Raw genomic sequence first — 19,138 nt, forward strand, 5'->3', positions numbered from 1 at the left:
ATAAACCCTCTGATTCATCTTTTCTAAAATTTAATTCAAGGGTTCGAGGTTGATCTTAGATTTTGTGGACTTGATCTTTATCTTGACTTGTACTTAAATTCAAGGGCCTGAAGCTTGATCTTGAATTTTGTGATTGTGATCTTGACTTGTATTTAGATTCGAGGGCCTAAATCTTGATCTAGAATATTTGTCTTGATCTTAGGAACTTATAGAGATATAATTGATTGCTTGAATCTTGTACCTTGTAGAGAAATCTGCGGCGTTAGATTCACGAGCTCTCTCTGACTTCTTGTTAGAATTCTAGTGTCTTTTCTCGAGAATCAACTTTGACAAATATTTTAAGGTAAAATATTTTTGCATCATATTAATATGACAAGTATTGTAACTTATACACTACAAAAGAAACCCCAATTACCAACAAAAAATTTCGTTGGTAAATTGATCAAATCGGTTGGCAAATTGAGTTACCAACCGAACGCCAACTGATATTGATCCGTTGCTAAAAGGCTCGATGGTTAATTTTGCCAACTAATTTTAATTTGTTAGTAAAATTACCAACTAAAAATTGGTTGGTAAACACCCGAAGACATTGTTGGTAATATTTTAAGCTTGGCCCTGAAATTTCCGTTGGTAGATTCACTATCCAATTTTCGGTTGGTATATCGTTAGTACCTTTACTAACTAACATAAAAGAAGTTAGTAAATTTGGTTCTTCATTATCCAATTGCGTAGGTAATTTGTTGGTAACTATAGTAAAGAAAAAGAAATGTTGTTGGCTTCCGTTAGCAACTGTACTAATGGATAAAATTTGGTTGGCAAGTCCGATGGTAAAATTTTCAAGGTACATTGGTAATTGGTTAGCAATTCTAGTTACAGAAAAGTTATGTTGGTAATTTACCAACGAATTTTCGAAACGTTAGCAAGAACGGTTATTTAGTTTTCTAAATTATGTTAGTAATTGGTTAGTAATATTAGTAACAACAAATTTTTTGTTAGAAACCGTCAGGAAATTTATTAACTGATTGTTAATTCATTGGTAAATATTACCAACCAAATGATTAATATTTATACTAATATAAAGCTTTGAAAAATCTGAAAGCTGTAAAACAAATCCAAAAAACATTGCCTATTTCATAAATAATAACATCTATCATAGAATTGAAGAAACAATCTAAAGTGTGTCTAACATAAAACAATCTAAAATTGACCTAAATATGACTTGTTTCATGATTCGAGGACGTGTCAGGTCTACCAGAAGGAGGTGAAGGTAAGCGAGCTATAATGCCCGAACAATGTACTTGAAGTATCTGATTAACTTGCTCTTGCACCTCTTGTTGCACTTCAGGTCTCATTCTTCACACAATACTTGTCGCATTTCTTCCCTTATTTCTTGTTTGATCTCCTCTCATCTCATGCTTCATTTCTTGAAGACGATGTCCAACAAATTCTTGCACTCTAGTATCAAAGTCGAGATGTCGAACGCGGAGGATTCACCAACATGCCCATAGAAAGGTGCTTGAAGACCAACACCATAAAGGTGCATCTTCTTAATCCCACCCACTTCATCCAAATAAATTTTTGAAAAGTCAACTGTAGGAGGTTCGCTGGATCAATCTTCAGGCTAAGATACAGGTGTAATCTTAGATAGGAAAGCATCCTAGAAGCAACAAAATTGATAAATGTTATACTTATACTCTTGAAAGAAAAACCATCAAGTCATATTCGGGGAGGCATCATAGAAAACTTAACTGTTAAAAATAATACCTTAAAGAAACAATCATTTGATGTAACAAACTCTAATTTTTTTCCCATACGAAATGCATTACCTGTTTGGTATCAACTTGCCACATTTTTCAGATAAAGGATACTACTAATATTTTTCAATGCATGTCCTATAGCTTGGATAAACAGTTATGTAACAGAAAGATGGTACAGTTTCTCTATAGAAAAAAAAAACTAGTAACAGTTTACCGTGTTTTTCTGATTTTTACATAATTAATAGGCATCTATTAAGAAAGAGATGTCAATAAACAAATAATTTGCTAATAGTGATCAAAGTCTAATATAAGGCATTGCACAAAAATAAGTGAAAGTAGGATCCACAAGCAATTGCAGCAAGGCTATCTCTAGAAATAGTCCTTTAGTTTGGGTTAAGCAAGCTCCGGCAGTCGAAAGTCTTCAAGGCGTTCTAAAATAATCAGTTATATGTAGTTCCATTTTTGATAATTTATATGATATGCAGTTATTTTACAATCAGGAGTCATACTATTCTTGTAGTAAAAAGTCTTATGATTGTCAAGATATGCCTTACCTATTTACGTCACCTTTGCTTACCCTATGTCAATTGCCATTGAGTCTATGTAAGTAATAGTTGTGCGGTTGTTGCTTAAAAGGAAGGAAGTGAACTTCTTGAATCCCACCTCTAGTCTAGAGAACACCAATAAATATGAAAATTCAAATATCAGTGAGTCAATGCACTTCTCTAATCATGAAAGTTGCTAATGGTTCTAATCAGAAATGACATGATGAATTTTTCTCTACCACGGAATATGCGTGAAATAAGTGAAAGTAGGATCCACAAGCAAAAAATACGAAACATTGCATAAATACAGGTTAACTGGTAATACAACAATATTTTACTTAGATAACCGAAGTGTTTTAGCATGTTGAATTGATAAAAATTTTAATGATTACCTCTTTGGGGTCTGCGGGTAAACGCACAACGCAATCATCAACAGACTGAACAAAGATTTAACTCCCTTATTAGAGCTTAAAATAAAAATTCAACTTTATGAGAACACTGTACTTGAGACGCTTGGTCATTTGATTTTATCCTTCCTCATTTTCATTTGTTGTTATGTTTCTTTCTGTGGCTCCATCATCTACTTCAAAACTATCTTCATTCTTAGATGTTGATGTCTCACCCAATTTTTCCTTGATAATCTTTGTGAATATGTTCTGCAAAAATTGAAGTAATTAGTTGTTAGGTAAAACAAAAAATTCTAGTAAGTAGTAAAAATGTTATTAGCATATGAAAACTGTAGTTCGAAAAAGAGAAAAAGAAGCAAAAGCGATGAATCGACAAAAGTCACTTGTTACCTCTTATAAGCTATTTTCTTTCTGTTTCAGCAAAGCAAGCATGTTGTTAACATGGATGCATAGAAAGAAAAAGTAGACTTGCGTAATAGAAGCAGTCAATAAAAAATATATATAACCAATACAAGACTTCTATCATAATAAAATACAAGATTCCTACTAAATTAGAATTATTTTTTTTCACTCAGGTCTGTTTCGTTGTTGTTCCAAGTCCCAACAATTTGAGAAGCTTTATAAAAGTATTAAGCTAATATACATAACAACAACCTTAGGATAGAGAGGTTGTTGGTCACGACCCAACTAGGGGCCGTGACGAGTACCCGATACTTGTACCGAGCACCCCTTATCTATCATTTTACCTCTATTTCCAAGTGGGCCGTATGAACTATACCATATCTTTTTTTTTCCGTTACTTAACAGTAACATTAGTGGCATAATTATAAACATAGGCTAATAAACTTTGCTAGCACATTATACCGCGACAAGGACAATCAAAAGTACAAAACATCTAACTGTACATATCTGTCTACGAGCCTCTAAACAAAGTACACATATACATAGGAGGGGCCGGATTCTGCCGTGCCTGAATATATACACAAAATAGTACCAAGGAACTGAGGCTCCGGAACAACTGGAGCGATGCCAAGTACTGCTGATAGAGCTCCTAGGAATCAAATCCGCCTACCTGCTGACCTGCGCGGCATGAAACGCAGCGTCCACAAGAAGGGACGTCAGTACGAATAGTGTACCGAGTATGTAAGGCATGGAAGATAATACAAACAGAAACATAAAGTATGAATAACAGTATCATGGGATCATCGGACATATAATGAGATAAGAAGTAACATGTACATAGGAATACCCTTTCAGGCCGGATACCATGCATGCTTGTCTTTCCCTTTTTAGAAACATTTCTTTTCCATAGACATAGAAAATAGAGCTTATATCATGTCATGTGGTATCATATCATATCGTATCGTATCATATCATATCATATCATGTTATATCGTATCATGTCATATCATATCATGTATATCATAGCACCGAACAACGTCGGCTCGCCCACATTGCGTCGAAATACGCCGGCTCGCCCATATATCCCGCGTCTGGGCATCCCGCGTCCGGGATGATAACGCCAGCTGACCAGGTGGCAATGAAACATATGTCCCTCCCCCAATGTACATATACATATCATATACATATATCATATAAGCATGCAGGGGAGCCCAAGGAAGATCGTGTGTCCATCGGAGTGACGTAAGGTCGGTAACCTCCGATTACATTATGGAACAATCATCATGACTTTGTCTCACCTTGAATGGACTAGCATTATAAGGCGAGACTATCAATAAGGAATAGCTTTAAGAGAAAACGTAGAATAAGATCACGAGCCTCATAGAACATTCATTCATATACTTTAGAGTCTTTTAGAAAAATAGAGTCGTAACCAAGAAATAGAATAAAAATTCAAGAACTAGTTTGACACTTTCATACTCATTTTGAATCCTTAACTTAAGACTCTTGGTCATGGAATCACTCTTGTCATACTCATCATAGACATATGCTCTTTCTTAGCATCATCGTTATCATTGTCATCATAGACATATTTCCATTAGAATAGTTACGGTACTTATCGTTTGATAAACGGAACAAGGATCAAAAGTTTCCTTTGGATTCTACTTCAAAGGAAGTCATACGGAACAATAAAGAAAATCCGGGAACAATGGGCCCACCTCGGGCCGAGTGAGGTAGCGTACAAAATTTACGTACATTACATTTCATGACGTCACTTGTGAGAGTTTTAAGGTGGTCGGGTCTCATTTGTGCAAGTTTTAGATATCTAGGCAATTCTCCCAACTATTCATGAATATCTAATTCAATTCTACTGAATGAAAAAGGGGTAACTTTAGGTGCGGATTCCGGAGAATAGAGTTATCCCCGAGGCTCGTATCCAACCTAGTATGCCTAAGACATGCCAAAGAAGAAGGAGTAAAACCTTACATACCTTTTTCCGCTCCTTATGTTACTCCAACTTCAAGTTGCAAATCCGTCAAAATCTACAATTTGGTCACATTTACCAAACATTGATTAGAGCATTTAGAAGTTGAATCTTAAGATAACACTTGTCTACCGAAATTTCGGCAGCACTTCCCCTGTAAATACACCATCCCCAAAATTCAACTTAGCCAATTCTTAATCAACAACAATCCGGGAATTTAACCCGGCCAAACTATCAACATAATGTCAACAACCATACTAACAATTTCAATAATCAACCCAAGATACATTCTAACACTTCAATTAACATACTACTTCCTTCAAGACTTTCCAACTCCAATAAAAACAATAACAACCTTATAATTTATATTCCAACAACACCATACTAATATTATTGTCTTCCATACATGTAAGAACATTGTATTCAATTAACATACTCTCTAAAACAAGTCTCCAATTACAACAACTTCACTAAGCTCATTAGGCTTTCATTTGCAATATAAAATCCACCACACAACAACCAACATACCAAATAAAACTTGCTCACCATTCCTTCATGATTCACCAAATATACACGGCTATACATGTGATATACAACTCACGGCCAACATCATACACACATGGCTACAACTTCACTAAAATCATCCAACTTCAATTATTAACATAGCATTCATTACAACCACAACTAACCACGAGATAAAATAATTAAAACATGATTCCTACACACACACACATGCACGGCCACACCCCTATATTCATATTCCTCATGAATTTCATCCATTTTTGTACACTACAACATGCACCAATATCCATAACATATAAAGAAAGGAGAAGAATGAATTCTTACCTTCTTCCTTAACTTCCCACTTAGTTAAGACTTGTAACTTGCAAGAATATGAATTTCTCTTGTTCCAAGAACCACTCCACCTTGCTAGGAACCCTTCAATTGGTAGAAAATGATTTTTGAAGAAAATTTTTTCCAAGGTTGTGTTGAATTTTGCTTTGGCCGAATGGCCTTGGAGATTTATCTCCTTCTTCTCTTCTTGAGACTTCTTGAAGTTTCTAGGAAATATTATGAGGATAAAGATAAATTAGTCATCTTTTAAATCTTGTCCATTAAGCTTTTAATTGGGCCTAAGCCCACCCACTTGGACGGCCAACATGGTCCAATGACCCAAGCCCATTTTTTTTTTGTTCTATTTTGCACTTCAAGAAAAATAAAAATAAAATTCCGAATTCCAAATTTACCCTTCGTCTTCCTCCATATTTCCACGAGTCATATTGCGAACTTCCCTTTACACCCTTGACCTTTCTTAACATTCCCACTTCAAACAATTTCATAAACAACTTGTATGCCAAACAAAATAAAAATAAGGCCTTGCTTGTTATCTTCCAGCGATTATCTCGAATTATCCGATTGCCCAAAAATGCGGGACATAACACTGTTTCCGATAGACCCTCGTCTCAAAAGAAATGTGATATTAAGCTAAAATATGACAAAGCAAATTATTAGTATCCACTCCCTTAAATCTTCCTGAGAAGATTTTCAAAATAGTGACTTGATTATTTGACTAATACTGTCTGAAGCCATCCCAATGTATATGACTAATCCCCTTTGCAATTTTCTTAGATGGGCATAAAAACAGTAATCATGCAAGCATCAACCCAATACAACATTATAATAAAAAGTTCTTCACCAAACAACTTTTAGCAACATCCCAACCAAGTAATACAATTAATGCACGTTAAGAAATTTCTAACACATGGTAGGATTAGCTAAGCTTAAAGTTTATAGGAGCAATTATTTTGATAAGTTACTTAACTTAAAGCTTTTAAGAGAAACTACCATGAACAGGAGCACATGGATTGGGGGATATAACTCAACTGCAATTATGCCATGATTTTGCTCTATCATTGCTACTATTAGAACTGGTCTCCTCTGCATCTATATTATCAAGATTAGCAAGCTTGACAGATCCGTTAATGGGGAAATCCAACCCCTGAATCTGGCCACTAATAGAAACATCAAAAATAGCACAAGCACAAAAATTGACCAATTTCCAGTAAAAAAAATATGTGAAAGCATGAATCAAAGAAGTTTTAGACATACAAAATTAAAATTGAGCAAATATCAGCACTAATATTTTACAAATTAGTTCATCGTATGTCATCCCTAATCTTTTATATATTTCTTTCATAATATATCATCCCACCTCTTCGTTTTGAGAACTCATAAGTTGTTGTTCGCTGGCGAAAGGGTGATGACAGCTACCCAACGGGCAGGAGTTAGGGTTATTGAATTGATTTGGATTAATCATTTATATGAAATTAGGGAAAATATGAGATAAGAACGAGGGAGAGGTGGAGATTAGGAAGGAGGAAGTTACCACAGGAGAGTTCGCCGATTGAAAATTGTGATGGTGACATCCGACTGTGAAGGGGTTCGTGTGATATCTCAAATGAGGGAAAGTTTAGGAGGGAGAGGGGGTTAATGGGAGAGAGATTGAGATGAAAATGAAATTAAATTTGGGAGGGAGTTTTGATTTTTGGAGCCAATTTCCCCAATTTCGTATCTTAGACTTTTCTTCTTTTTTTTTTTTTGCTTAAATTTTTTCTTCTTTTTTCTTTCCAAAAAGCTTAAATGAAAATAATGATATAAACAAAAAAAATTATCTAGTATCATCACACTATAACCATTTAAGAATATTATGTAGTAAGGAAAGACGAAAACATACCATCACAAAAAAATAAAAGTGCTACTACTTTTTGTAAATTGATAATTTTTTGAATAAAATAACAATAGTCATTATATATAATAAATTATAATAGTCAATAACTATTACGAATAGCTAACATGATGTAGTAACTAAAATGATAAAATGAAGTTATATAAACAAATTAACATAGATAAGAATATCAAGACAGAAGCTTAAGCCCAAGCTGAATGAATTTGTCACAATCCAAGTCCATGGCACAGATTGTCCACTTTAAGAATAGGCCAGTGTTTAGCCTAAAAGTTTTGGATTGTTGACTTGGGATTGTTGTATTCATGTGGGTGATGAAGAATGATGTTAATTACACCTAATTGAGATTGTAGAATCAACTAAAAGTAATAGAGTGGGGATTGGGTGAAGAAAACACCATTAATGAAGGTTGTGGAGCTCCATGCCCACCAAGTGTTTGATAAAATGCTTAGATGAACAAAGCATGGATATTGTTGCTAATATAGAGTCCCTATGACCCGTATTGCTATAGATTAAAGTTGAAGGGATTGAAGGACATTGTGATACGCTCAAAACCAGGAAGTTAAGGTATGTAGAACTTCCATCCACATGTGGGAATCTCTACGTTCTTCCCCATGATCCGTTTCTTAAAATCCATGAAGTTCAAATCCTAGGGCATTAAACCCAACATATTGGTAGCCCGTATTTATGTATTTATGTACATGAATTTTGTATCTATATTCGTTATTATATTCCTAATCTTCCATTACAGTTATTAGGAATCCTAGCTTAATCCATGAATCATGAATTCTTCCTCATGTGTTCTCATTATGTTTATATGAAACTTTATGATTTCATCCAGCAAGTTACAAGCATGTTTTCAAGTCAAGTATATATATATGATTACGAACTATTGTTATTACTCATGAACCAAAAACATGTTTTGCAAGACTATGACAAGTTATCTTATGAAACTATACAAGCAAGTTATGATTCATGAAAACCATGTACAAGCAAGTTATGATTCATGAACACTATGTACAAGCAAGTTATGATTCATGATATACCATGGGCAGCAAGTGCCACTATTTTACATGTTCATGTTTTGGGAGTTGCATTAATTACCGAGGAGGGCTTCAGATAGCCTGAAACTACGTAGCGACCGTAGGATGAGGATCGCTCCACCCATGTCCCGGATGATCTCTCATAATGACTGGATCCTTTCATATTTTATCAAATCTCATGTTCCCTGGCAAGGACTGAGTGTTCTGCTGGCGGGACACAAGCACCAGACCATGGATCGGTTATAAGTTATTGCTCTCCCTACTTATCATGTTTTACTTATGATATATATATGTACTCATGCTCATGCTCATGTTCATGTCCAGGTTTTCAGTTTCAGTTCTTATCATGTTATTCCATGTCCCATGTTATTTCTTTTAGTTGTTTTACATACCAGTACATTCAATGTGCTGACGTTCCCTTTTTATTGCCCGGGGACCTGCATTTCACGATGCAGGTACGAACTTACAGGACGACGCCTCCGCTCATTAGGATCTGCACGTACCAGCTTATTGGTGAGCCCCATCTCATTCGGAGTTTAGTTAACTTTTGTTTATGATTAGTTATGCATCTAAGGTATGCTGGGGGCCTTGTCCTAGTAAGTATGTTTTCCAGTCAGACTCATGATAGAGGTTTCATAGACTAGACAAGTCAGTTATGTCATGTCAGACATTCGGAGTCGTATAGCCATTTTGGCTCATTCATGTTATTTCCGCACTCATGTTTAAACAAGTATTTTTATTAAGTATTATGACTTACTACGTTTTATAAAGGCTCATCATGCATTCACGTTATATTCCGCTTATGTTATGTATGATGATTCAGCAAGCCATGTGGTTCGCTCAGTCACATGCAGTCAGGCACCGAGTGCCGTGTTACGTCCAGGCCATGGTTCGGGGCGTGACACCCTCACCCCCTACCCCCCAATATTTTTTTTCGCCAGCCCCCCTCCTCCTCCCACTCCAGCCCCCGTGACCCAACACCTCCACCCTCTAAAAAATGAAGTTTTGAAAAGTTTTTGTTTTTGGTTTTTTGCACCCTTCCACCCCCTACCCCCTCCCCCCCCCCCCCCCCCCAAATTATTTTTTTTTGAAAAGAAGTTTTGAATTATTATTTTTTGGTTTCTTACTCCACCCACCCACCCAAAAAAAATAATTTTGTTTTAAAAAAAGTTTTTGTTTTTGATTTTTTGTACCATCCATCCACCCCCCACCCAAAAAAAAAACTTGAAAAGAAGTTTTTTTTTTTAGGGGTGGGGGGAGGGGTTGGGGGTGGGAGGAGGAGGGGGGCTGGTGAAAAAGAAAAAAAAATCAAAACTTTTGTTAAATTTTTTTTGGGTGAGGGGTGGGAGGAAGAGGGGGGCCTGGTGAAAAAATAAAATAAGAGGGATAGAGGCTGACGTGTGGCCGTCCATGTAGATAATTTTTTCCACGTGGCATTGCCACGTCAGCTTAAATGGTCAATCGTTAAGTGGAGAGGTATTTGAGGTCCCGTCCATTGACAGCAAGGGCCCTTTCGACACGAAAAACTAACGGAGGGTATAGGTGACCGATTTCGAATAGTTCTTTAGTATTTTTGACCCTTTGCCGTTAAATTTATAAAGAAAGATAAATTTACCACTAAATGCTAGATTCATAAAACAATATCAATTGATGTAGAATCCATCACTAAATTTATTATTTAATGTTAAATTCGTCAAAAAATATCAATCGATTTAGCACCATCCTTATATTTACCAACCGTTTGAGCACCAATTGGTCATTTACCAACCACTTTAATTTCTCGTTTGGTAAATTTACCAACTGTTTCAATATCAGTTGGTAATTTACTAATGAATTTGATCTCAATTGGTAGCAATTACTAACTGATTTAGCATTTGTATGTAATACTACCAACTAAAGATGTATCGGTTGGTAAATTTTGCCAATGGATTAGTTATCGGTTGGTATATTACTAACTAATTCTAATATGTTAGTAATTTGCAAACCACAATCTTAATCCATTGGTAAGAATTTCCAACCGCTTGAGTATTAGTTAGCAACTTTACCAACAAATAACAATCTGTTGGTAATTTACCAACGTATTTTTAATTGGTTGGTAAAATTAGCAACAAAATTTCGTCGTTGGTAAATGGTTGGTTGGTAATTTGTTGGTAATCTGTTAATAAACTATACTTTATTTCTTACTATCATATTTACCAACCGATATATAATCCGTTGATAATATTACCAACGAAAGGTGTTTGTTGGCAATATTTCGGTTGGTAAACCGTTTGTAGGAAGTTGCTAAATTAGGCGCCATTTTCTCCCGCCATATTTACCAACTAAAGTATTTAGTTAGTAAAATTTTGGTTGGTAATCCGTTAGAAATCCCTTGCTAAATTCTAAAAAAACAATTTGGTTACTAATGTGTTAGTAATTTGTTGCTAATTTGCTAATGAATTTGGGTTGTTGGTAAAATTGGTTGGCAATTCGGATTTTTCTTGTAATATAGTACTATATATATATATATATATATATATATATATATATATATATATATATATATATATATCAAATTGATTCTCGATAAAAAATTATCAAATTGATTCTGGATAAGTAAAACGGAACAACTATATTAGGACTGAATGACTACATGGCATCCTTGACTACCACTAGAACGTTGACCTCTTTTATAACATTGACTTCTCTTAGTGCATTTGGCACAACTAACAAAGCTCAGTCAATAGGTTGAAGTTTTCTCGAGCAACTATAAACAGTTACTACTTGCAAGTTGCAATATAAAGAAGTTTAAGCAAAATGGTGTACAGTAGAGTCAAGATTTAAAATTTATATTTATAAATTGTAATTGTGCCATCATATTCATTGAGCTATTTTGTTATTCTGCTCACAATTAAGTACTTACATAAAGAAATGAATCTTGGATCTAACTCTATCCCAAAAGTTAGCTCATGAGGGAAGGATTGTCCAAATCCATATAAAGAGTCCAAACACCCATCCCACAATCGATGTGGAAGAATCAACACTCCCGCATGCCCAAGACTGGACATCTGGAGTGTGAACAATATAAGAGATCGGTTAAACAATGAATGTGGGATGAGTCCTGCTCTGATACTATGTAAAGAAATGGATTTTGACCTAACTCAACCCAAATACTAGCTCATGAGGAGAGAATTGCCCAAATACATATAAGGAGTCCAAACACCCATCCTACAACCGATGTGAGAGAATCAACAACTTATACATGATTAATAAATTCTTAATACAAATAAAAAATCTAATCCAAAGTTACTCAAGAGTTTGCTCAGACCCGTAGCTAATATTGCAGCTCTGACACTGAGTGTATCTTGGATAAATTAGCACAAGCAGAATCATGGGATGGACTGACGAACTCGGAGGAAATAAAGCAAAAGAAAGTTGGATTGTCTGTTTTGGGGTTTCAAAACTCAAATTGTTTGCTGACAAGAGTCGGCCTTTTGCTGGCCTACATGTATTTCTCCTCTAGATTTTTTGCTGAGGACTTGGTTTTATGCCAAATTATATAAAAGTAAAGAAAAGTTATATTTTGATGGTCCATAAAACTAATACTAATAAAATATACTCTTTGTTTTTAGAGTCTGCTTAACAATTCCATACGTGCAAACGAATTTGCTTTTACCAATTTGTTTGAAAGAAGAAAAATAAATACTAGTAGTATAATGCTACCCGTTCCGTACCAATTTATGTGTCACTTTCGGATTTCGAGATTCAAACAAGTTTTCTCTGACCACAACTTTTCATTTGTCTTTTAAGTATTTTGAATTTTCAATTATTGTGCATACAGTACTTTTTACGTAGTTTCAAATTTGTAAATTTTATATCAAAAAACGTCCAAAAGATTTTTGTTCGAATACACGGTCAAAATTAATAGGTATGATTTTTGAAGAATAAAAAGAGTTTAACTTCTATTTATATGAGAACTCTATATCTTCTCTGTAATAATACAAGATACACTTGTATTATGCAGTCACAGAAAGTAAAGATGGATAGCAATGGCATTGCTGGTTAGCTAATGTGCCATTTTGTTGCATACAGGCTTTAATTTAACAACTATTTTTTTTCTATTGGTAGATGCATATGGGATAGATAAAATATTAAAAGGGAACAATCAAGTGATCAATCGGCAGACCTTCTACGTCCACCACTGCCATTCTCTCTTTGGCAATTGAAGTAGACAGCAGCAACTGGTAAACCAAGATTATAGAGTTCTGCAAAATCTCTTGTGTTGAAGTTCTGACGCCATCCTGGAGCATACACTGTCTGTCGACCCAATTGTCTGAACAATACGAATGCAAAACGATGGATTCCCATTGATGGCCTTGGACTTTCATAGCACACTATTTCTTGCCCTACAAACACACCGATAAACTCCTCAATTTCATGTACAAATATTTCTAGTACTGTGTGTTTTATGGAGAAAAATTATTTTTTGAGTCGCATAACAAACATTATTTATGTGAGGCTGTTTATTACTTGCCGTATGGATTCATGGTTCGACAAGTTTCTTTCAAAACACATTACGAAAAAGGCAACATTAAAGTCTGTATTTCGCTAATTAGGATGATTAATTCGAGTACAGTAAGAGAAAATTAAAAAGTTAAAGATCTCCAAATTTTTGTTTTATGCATGGCGATTAAAGTTTAGCAGTAGTACATACATTGGGCAGCGTTCGTTTTCAAGACAAGTTATGCCGTGTTTATATTTTATATTCTATTATGCATAAAAATAATATCTAGATTCTAGCACACCTTATGCGGATATTTATTTATGGGAAAAAAAAAAAGGAACCAAGTGGAGTAATGTGTAAGTAATACCGAGTGTTATAAGGTGATTAAGTCTGCTTATTTCACCAACCAAACCAAACGGGCTCCATAGTCTAATATGCCATGATTCAGCATATTCCTTGGTTTGAATTTTAGCAAAAATGGGAAAAATCAACTGGCATGTGTTAAAAGTGACCAATAAAAGATTTAATTTGCAGACCCCACAATCTCCATCTTTTTATGGTAACAAAAGATCACGAACTTGAGTATGCCTAAGAATTTTAGGCGTAGCCGTGCTAGACCTAGTGGTGGGACTTAAATCCTACAAAAGATCACGACTTAGCATCCCTTTAGGAAAGCTTATAAGGACACATCAGTCACGTTGAAAATTGATTTCATTCCCTTTCCCAGGTTCTACAAGTTTTGGACAAACATGATAAAACGCAACATTGCTCACCAATATGAATACCTTATCTTATCATTGTTTTTTCAATCCTTTGTGTCAATAAAGCGATAGGGATAATGTTTGGTTCAAATTTGGGGGAAGCAACAAAATGAGAAACGAAAGAGGAGGACATGAAATTCAAAGGAAATTGGCTTCACAAATTTTATGATTTTGAATGCGAAGAGAAACTCAAGCAAAATAAAAGTGAAGACATGGAAAGACAGAAATAAAACAACTAGAAAAAACAGGATTCTCACCAAAATTTGCACCTGTGGTAGCTGGAATATCAGTGACCAACCTGTCGACGGTTCATTAACAAAACACTGATACTTAGTGTGATAAATAACAAGAGATAAATAGACAAGGAAAAGAAAAGAACTAAATTGGCAATTCTCTGTTCTTCACATAAACAGCTAATAAAATGAAAAAGTTTATCACTTCTATTGAGAATTAAGTTTAATAAGACCTAAAAATTAAGGGTTCATCAGATTTTTTAAAAAGTACCGGTCCTTTTCAGGGTATTTTTCCTCTTGTATTTTTATTAGATAGTGATATTGGAGTAATTTTGTGGGGGCATCAAGGAACCACTAATATTGACTATGCGAAAATATTAGGTGCACAATACGCAAATGATGCGTAGGTAGACATTTCCTCAATTTGATGTTTACATTAAATCAATAGATGCACGACATTGTTCGTATAATTACACCCTATGTTAATTAAGGCAATAATGCTATCAAACTTGATCCATTTTTTAAAATCTTACAAAAAATGATCCACTCTGTCTCTCTGTCCACCCACTCCCTCCCCCTCCTCTCTCTCTTTCTACATATGCACATGAACTCTCTATCTATTCTTCCACCAGCCAAATCTACGTGTGACAGTGTCAAAAATAATTTAATAAAATTTCAGCAATTCAGAGAAAATAATGAAATACATAAATATTAGCAACAATACTTGGAGTAATTCATTTTTTAAATACAAGCCAAGTACATGACAAAGCTCAATTTTGACATTTATAGATTTCAAAGTTGTCTTTAATTTGGTTCGAGGAGTTCGAATTTGTTGAATAGAATTTGTTGTTTGAAGCTAAAAACATGATTATCCATTGATTTAACACGAACAAGAAGCAGAAACTCCATAAGTGGCCATTGTTAAAGCTCAAAGCTTCAAAGTTTGAAATCGGGTTTCCATAAATAAGCTCCATTTTAAGTGGGTATTGTTGCAAAAGATTTGGTACGTATTGAGGAACCTAAACCTGAAATTTAGGGTGATGTGGTGTAGCTTTTGAGGTGTTTTGGATGGATTTGGTGCTTGGATTCAAGGAAGAAGACGAAGTTAGTTTTTGTATAATAATAGTATATAATATTGTATAATAGCGTATATGGGTGTATAAACACCTCTTATAATTTTGTATAATAGAGTATATGAGTATATAAACACCTCTTATAATTTTGTATAATGTTTTGTATATTGGGTTTATAATAATGTATATCGAGTTTTTAATCTTTGTTGTAAAAAAAATCAGAGTTTTGTATAATATTGTATACCATGTGTATAATAATGTATACCGGATTTTTGAATAATTGTGTATAAATGTGCGTATTTACCTACACATTATACACCTTCAAACACTTATATACATAATGTACCTGTCTTTTGTATATAAGTGTATAACACTGTATAAAAGTGTTTTTGGGCTAAAGCTTTGCAATGTAAGTTTTGAGCTATTTTTTCGCAATGTAAGTGAGCAAATTATATATTTCTGAAAATTTTCCATTTTTTTAATCATTTATTCATAGTTAATTAATATGCCTGCTCACTCTATTAAATACATAGACCATAATAAGTTGATGTGATCTAATGTAAATACCAAGTGGGCATAAGTATTAACCCTGTGATAAAACGGTGGCACACGAACTAATAAGTGTTTATACTGACTCTTAATTCCTATCAAAGCCAAATCAAAAGGACAACCCAAAGAATAAAAACAGACAACCTTTTTACTTTTAGTAGTGAAGATGACAAAATTCAAGGGATGAAAACTCGGACTTCAGTCAGAAAGAAAAAGAAAGAAAGAAAGATTTCTTGTCTTTTTAAGTATGCAGAACCGGTCTTTATACGGTCTTCTTGGGAAAGCACGGACAAATCGACGAGTAGTCATACCAGAACTAGTACTCGTTGATTTTATTGTATACTACTCCCTCCGTTTCATAAGTGTTACCTTACCCAAAAACACGCATATTAAGAAATCAATAATTTAATGTGAAGTTTACTAAATTACCCTTATATAATAAATATAAATTACTTTTCCCTCTTGATTAGAGCATGTATAAGTAGTCCGTTTGACATTGAGAATCTAACAATATCAAGTTAATATGTGTGTTTTTGTCTTGAATACATAAACTTGTCACTTTTTGTGTAAGGGTAGAGTTGAAAAAAACTAGTTAATTTATGTCTTGATTTCCTAAAATGACACTTATTATGAGATAATTTTTTTTTGGCTAAAGTGACACTTATGAGACGGAGGAAGTACTTCTTTTAGTGCACACAAAAAGTACCATTAAATTTATTTATAAAGTCATTAGGAGGAAACAAATGAGACATTTTATATGATACTAATTAGATAATGTCGAGTGTTATTTTGGTTATACAAAATAATTTCTGTGACTTTTTTGATATTCATGTAAAATTGAGTAACTTTTTCGTTTTAAAATATAATTTAACTGCCTTAGGGTAATAAAGAAAAGTTTGTGTGATCATCCGTCACATCATCTTATTTAACATGGTATGTCTGAATTAATAAATAAATAATCCATGTAAAATGGTAAAAAATTAAAAGTTTATGCTTTCTGCATGATTCTAGGACATGAAGCAACCATACTATTTCCTCTATTTCAATTTATGTGAACCTATTTTCTTATTAAGTGCCAAGAAGAATGATTTCTTTTTATAATTGAAAACAATTTATCTTTATGAACTGATTTATATCCACATAAACTATATGTGACTCATTTAACACTACAAGTTTAAAAATCTTCCCCTCTTTCTTAAATATGTGTCCAGTTAAATAGGTTCACATAAATTGAAATAGAGGGAGTATAAACTATAGTGCTGAGGACTGATTTTTTTTGTTCCCTTTTGTCGTCTTCTTAAATGAATTCTGGAAGTTTTTATTGGGAATTATACGATGGTCAGTGACAGGTTCTGACCCAAGATATTATAAGATGGTTTATAAACTTCCTGAAGAAACCTCGGAAAAAAGGAAAAGACTTGGCAAATTCTGAACTCATTATTTGCACCTTGAAGAAATTTGGCCACCAGTATTGCTAAATATTTAAAATATTACTGAAATATTTTTTTTTTTAAAAAAACCGTCTGTAAAGAGTATATTTTAACTAAAATACAGAGGGGTTTATAAGTTCTATTTATTGCTAGTGTAAAATTATTTACACAATCAGGTCACTTATAACGTAATTAAGTGTGATCTTTACAATAAAGATCAATTGATAACTTAATAAAAATGATAATTAACTTGTATTGTAAACTACACTAATGGTAGGTATAAAAGGTTCTTTACATTATTGATGTATATAACTTAAATTCAATATTGAAATAATAATTTTCATGTATAAAGTTTTAATAGCTTGTTTTCAAGTACAATTTACGTTCAAATACAACAAATATTATCCGACCCCTACATACTCTCAAGAATATAACCTCACTTTCTTCATTACCCGCTGCATCACAACTATCATCACATTACTCTTGATTTAAACTAATAGCGAACTCTTATAATTAATCTCTTAAAATAATATAATGGGAGTGCAAAAAGCCAAAAACAAACAGGTTAAAAGAAGAGAGAATAAGGAGGTGGGAGAAAGGTGATGATACCGACCAGTGAAGGTATTCTCTTAGACTTGGATCACTTGGACTTGGAGCATCAGGGTCCACCATAACCTTCGAAAAGTGAAAAATAAAAAAGAACATGAGCACCGGCGCGATTAGAGGAAGATGTTATCTTACTAATTTAAGAACTTATCTTACTAATTTGAGATCTTATATTACTAATTTGACCAATACCTCTTTTCAGATAATAACATGGATGAAAATCTCTCACTCAATAAGTATGGATTCCATCCACATTACCTTTTCTCTTCCTGATCCTTTAATACAGGGTGTGTTTGGTACGGAGGAGTTTTTTTTATTATACATTTTTCACTTTTTTCGTGTTTGATTGAACAATAAATGTTTGGAAGCTTTGCTCTATGAAAACATGAACCTTACAAATCAAGAAAATAACTTATCGTAGGGAAAACAAGTTCTATAACCCACCACCTCACCCATAGTGTTTTTTCTAGATTACATATAAATGATTTTGGCATAATAATTTTTTGTTTATTTACCAAAAAAAAAAATCAGTAATGAAAAAAAAAGATGAAATATTACCAAAGTGTAAAAGGTACGAAGATCATCTCCGCCAACTTCGACCCTTGGCTGGTTAACAACTTGGGAAGGCCTAAGCTCACAGCCATTATTAACATCTCTGTCCCTATATTTAACTCTTAGGCTAATAGATCTTGTGAAAGGGTCCAATATATCCCCTATCACACGACCAACTACTAGAGGTTCTCGTTCTCTTGGCATTGTGTTGTATTGAGTGTCTACAACACAAGACGCTAGCTAGTTTCTTATGGGGCTATGTATGTTTTTTCAAATGTAGGGGTAGGGTGTGTATATATATATATATATATATATATATGCGTCTGTTGTGTGCATGCTAGCACCTTTGCTGTTATATCATCCAAAAGAATCTAGTACGTAGTTTTTTCTCTTTTCCCACCTTATAGCCATAGGTTTTCTAGGAATTCTTGTACTCAATCGAATAGGCTTTTTGTGGATTTAACTTCTAGATACCGATCAAAGGCGTAGCTCGAATTTGTACTTTGAACTAAAGGTACTGAATTCAGTCGAACCCATAGCTCGGCTTCTAGCTCTGCCACTGATACTGAT

General features: G+C 34.0%; 1 protein-coding gene and 1 long non-coding RNA gene across 2 annotated transcripts; both read right to left on the bottom strand.

Annotated features, from left to right (window-relative positions):
• Nucleotides 1–1,111: 1,111 nt before the first annotated feature.
• Nucleotides 1,112–6,231, bottom strand: LOC132637217 (uncharacterized). The gene is made up of 5 exons (XR_009581540.1): nucleotides 5,942–6,231; nucleotides 5,102–5,153; nucleotides 3,704–3,789; nucleotides 2,695–2,958; nucleotides 1,112–1,657 (listed from the first exon to the last, which is right to left on the bottom strand). It is a non-coding gene; the product is annotated as an uncharacterized LOC132637217 (long non-coding RNA).
• Nucleotides 6,232–12,802: 6,571 nt separating this feature from the next.
• On the bottom strand, nucleotides 12,803–18,911 carry LOC132645850 (protein VERNALIZATION 3-like). Its single transcript, XM_060363122.1, has 4 exons — nucleotides 18,575–18,911; nucleotides 18,024–18,085; nucleotides 14,383–14,423; nucleotides 12,803–13,266 (listed from the first exon to the last, which is right to left on the bottom strand). Exons 1-4 carry the CDS (start codon nucleotides 18,770–18,772, stop codon nucleotides 13,034–13,036), a joined length of 534 nt encoding a protein of 177 aa, XP_060219105.1. The 5' UTR covers nucleotides 18,773–18,911; the 3' UTR covers nucleotides 12,803–13,033.
• Between the last annotated feature and the right edge of the window lie 227 nt (nucleotides 18,912–19,138).

Source organism: Lycium barbarum, chromosome 1, assembly GCF_019175385.1.
Source record: "Lycium barbarum isolate Lr01 chromosome 1, ASM1917538v2, whole genome shotgun sequence".
NCBI lineage: Eukaryota > Viridiplantae > Streptophyta > Magnoliopsida > Solanales > Solanaceae > Lycium > Lycium barbarum.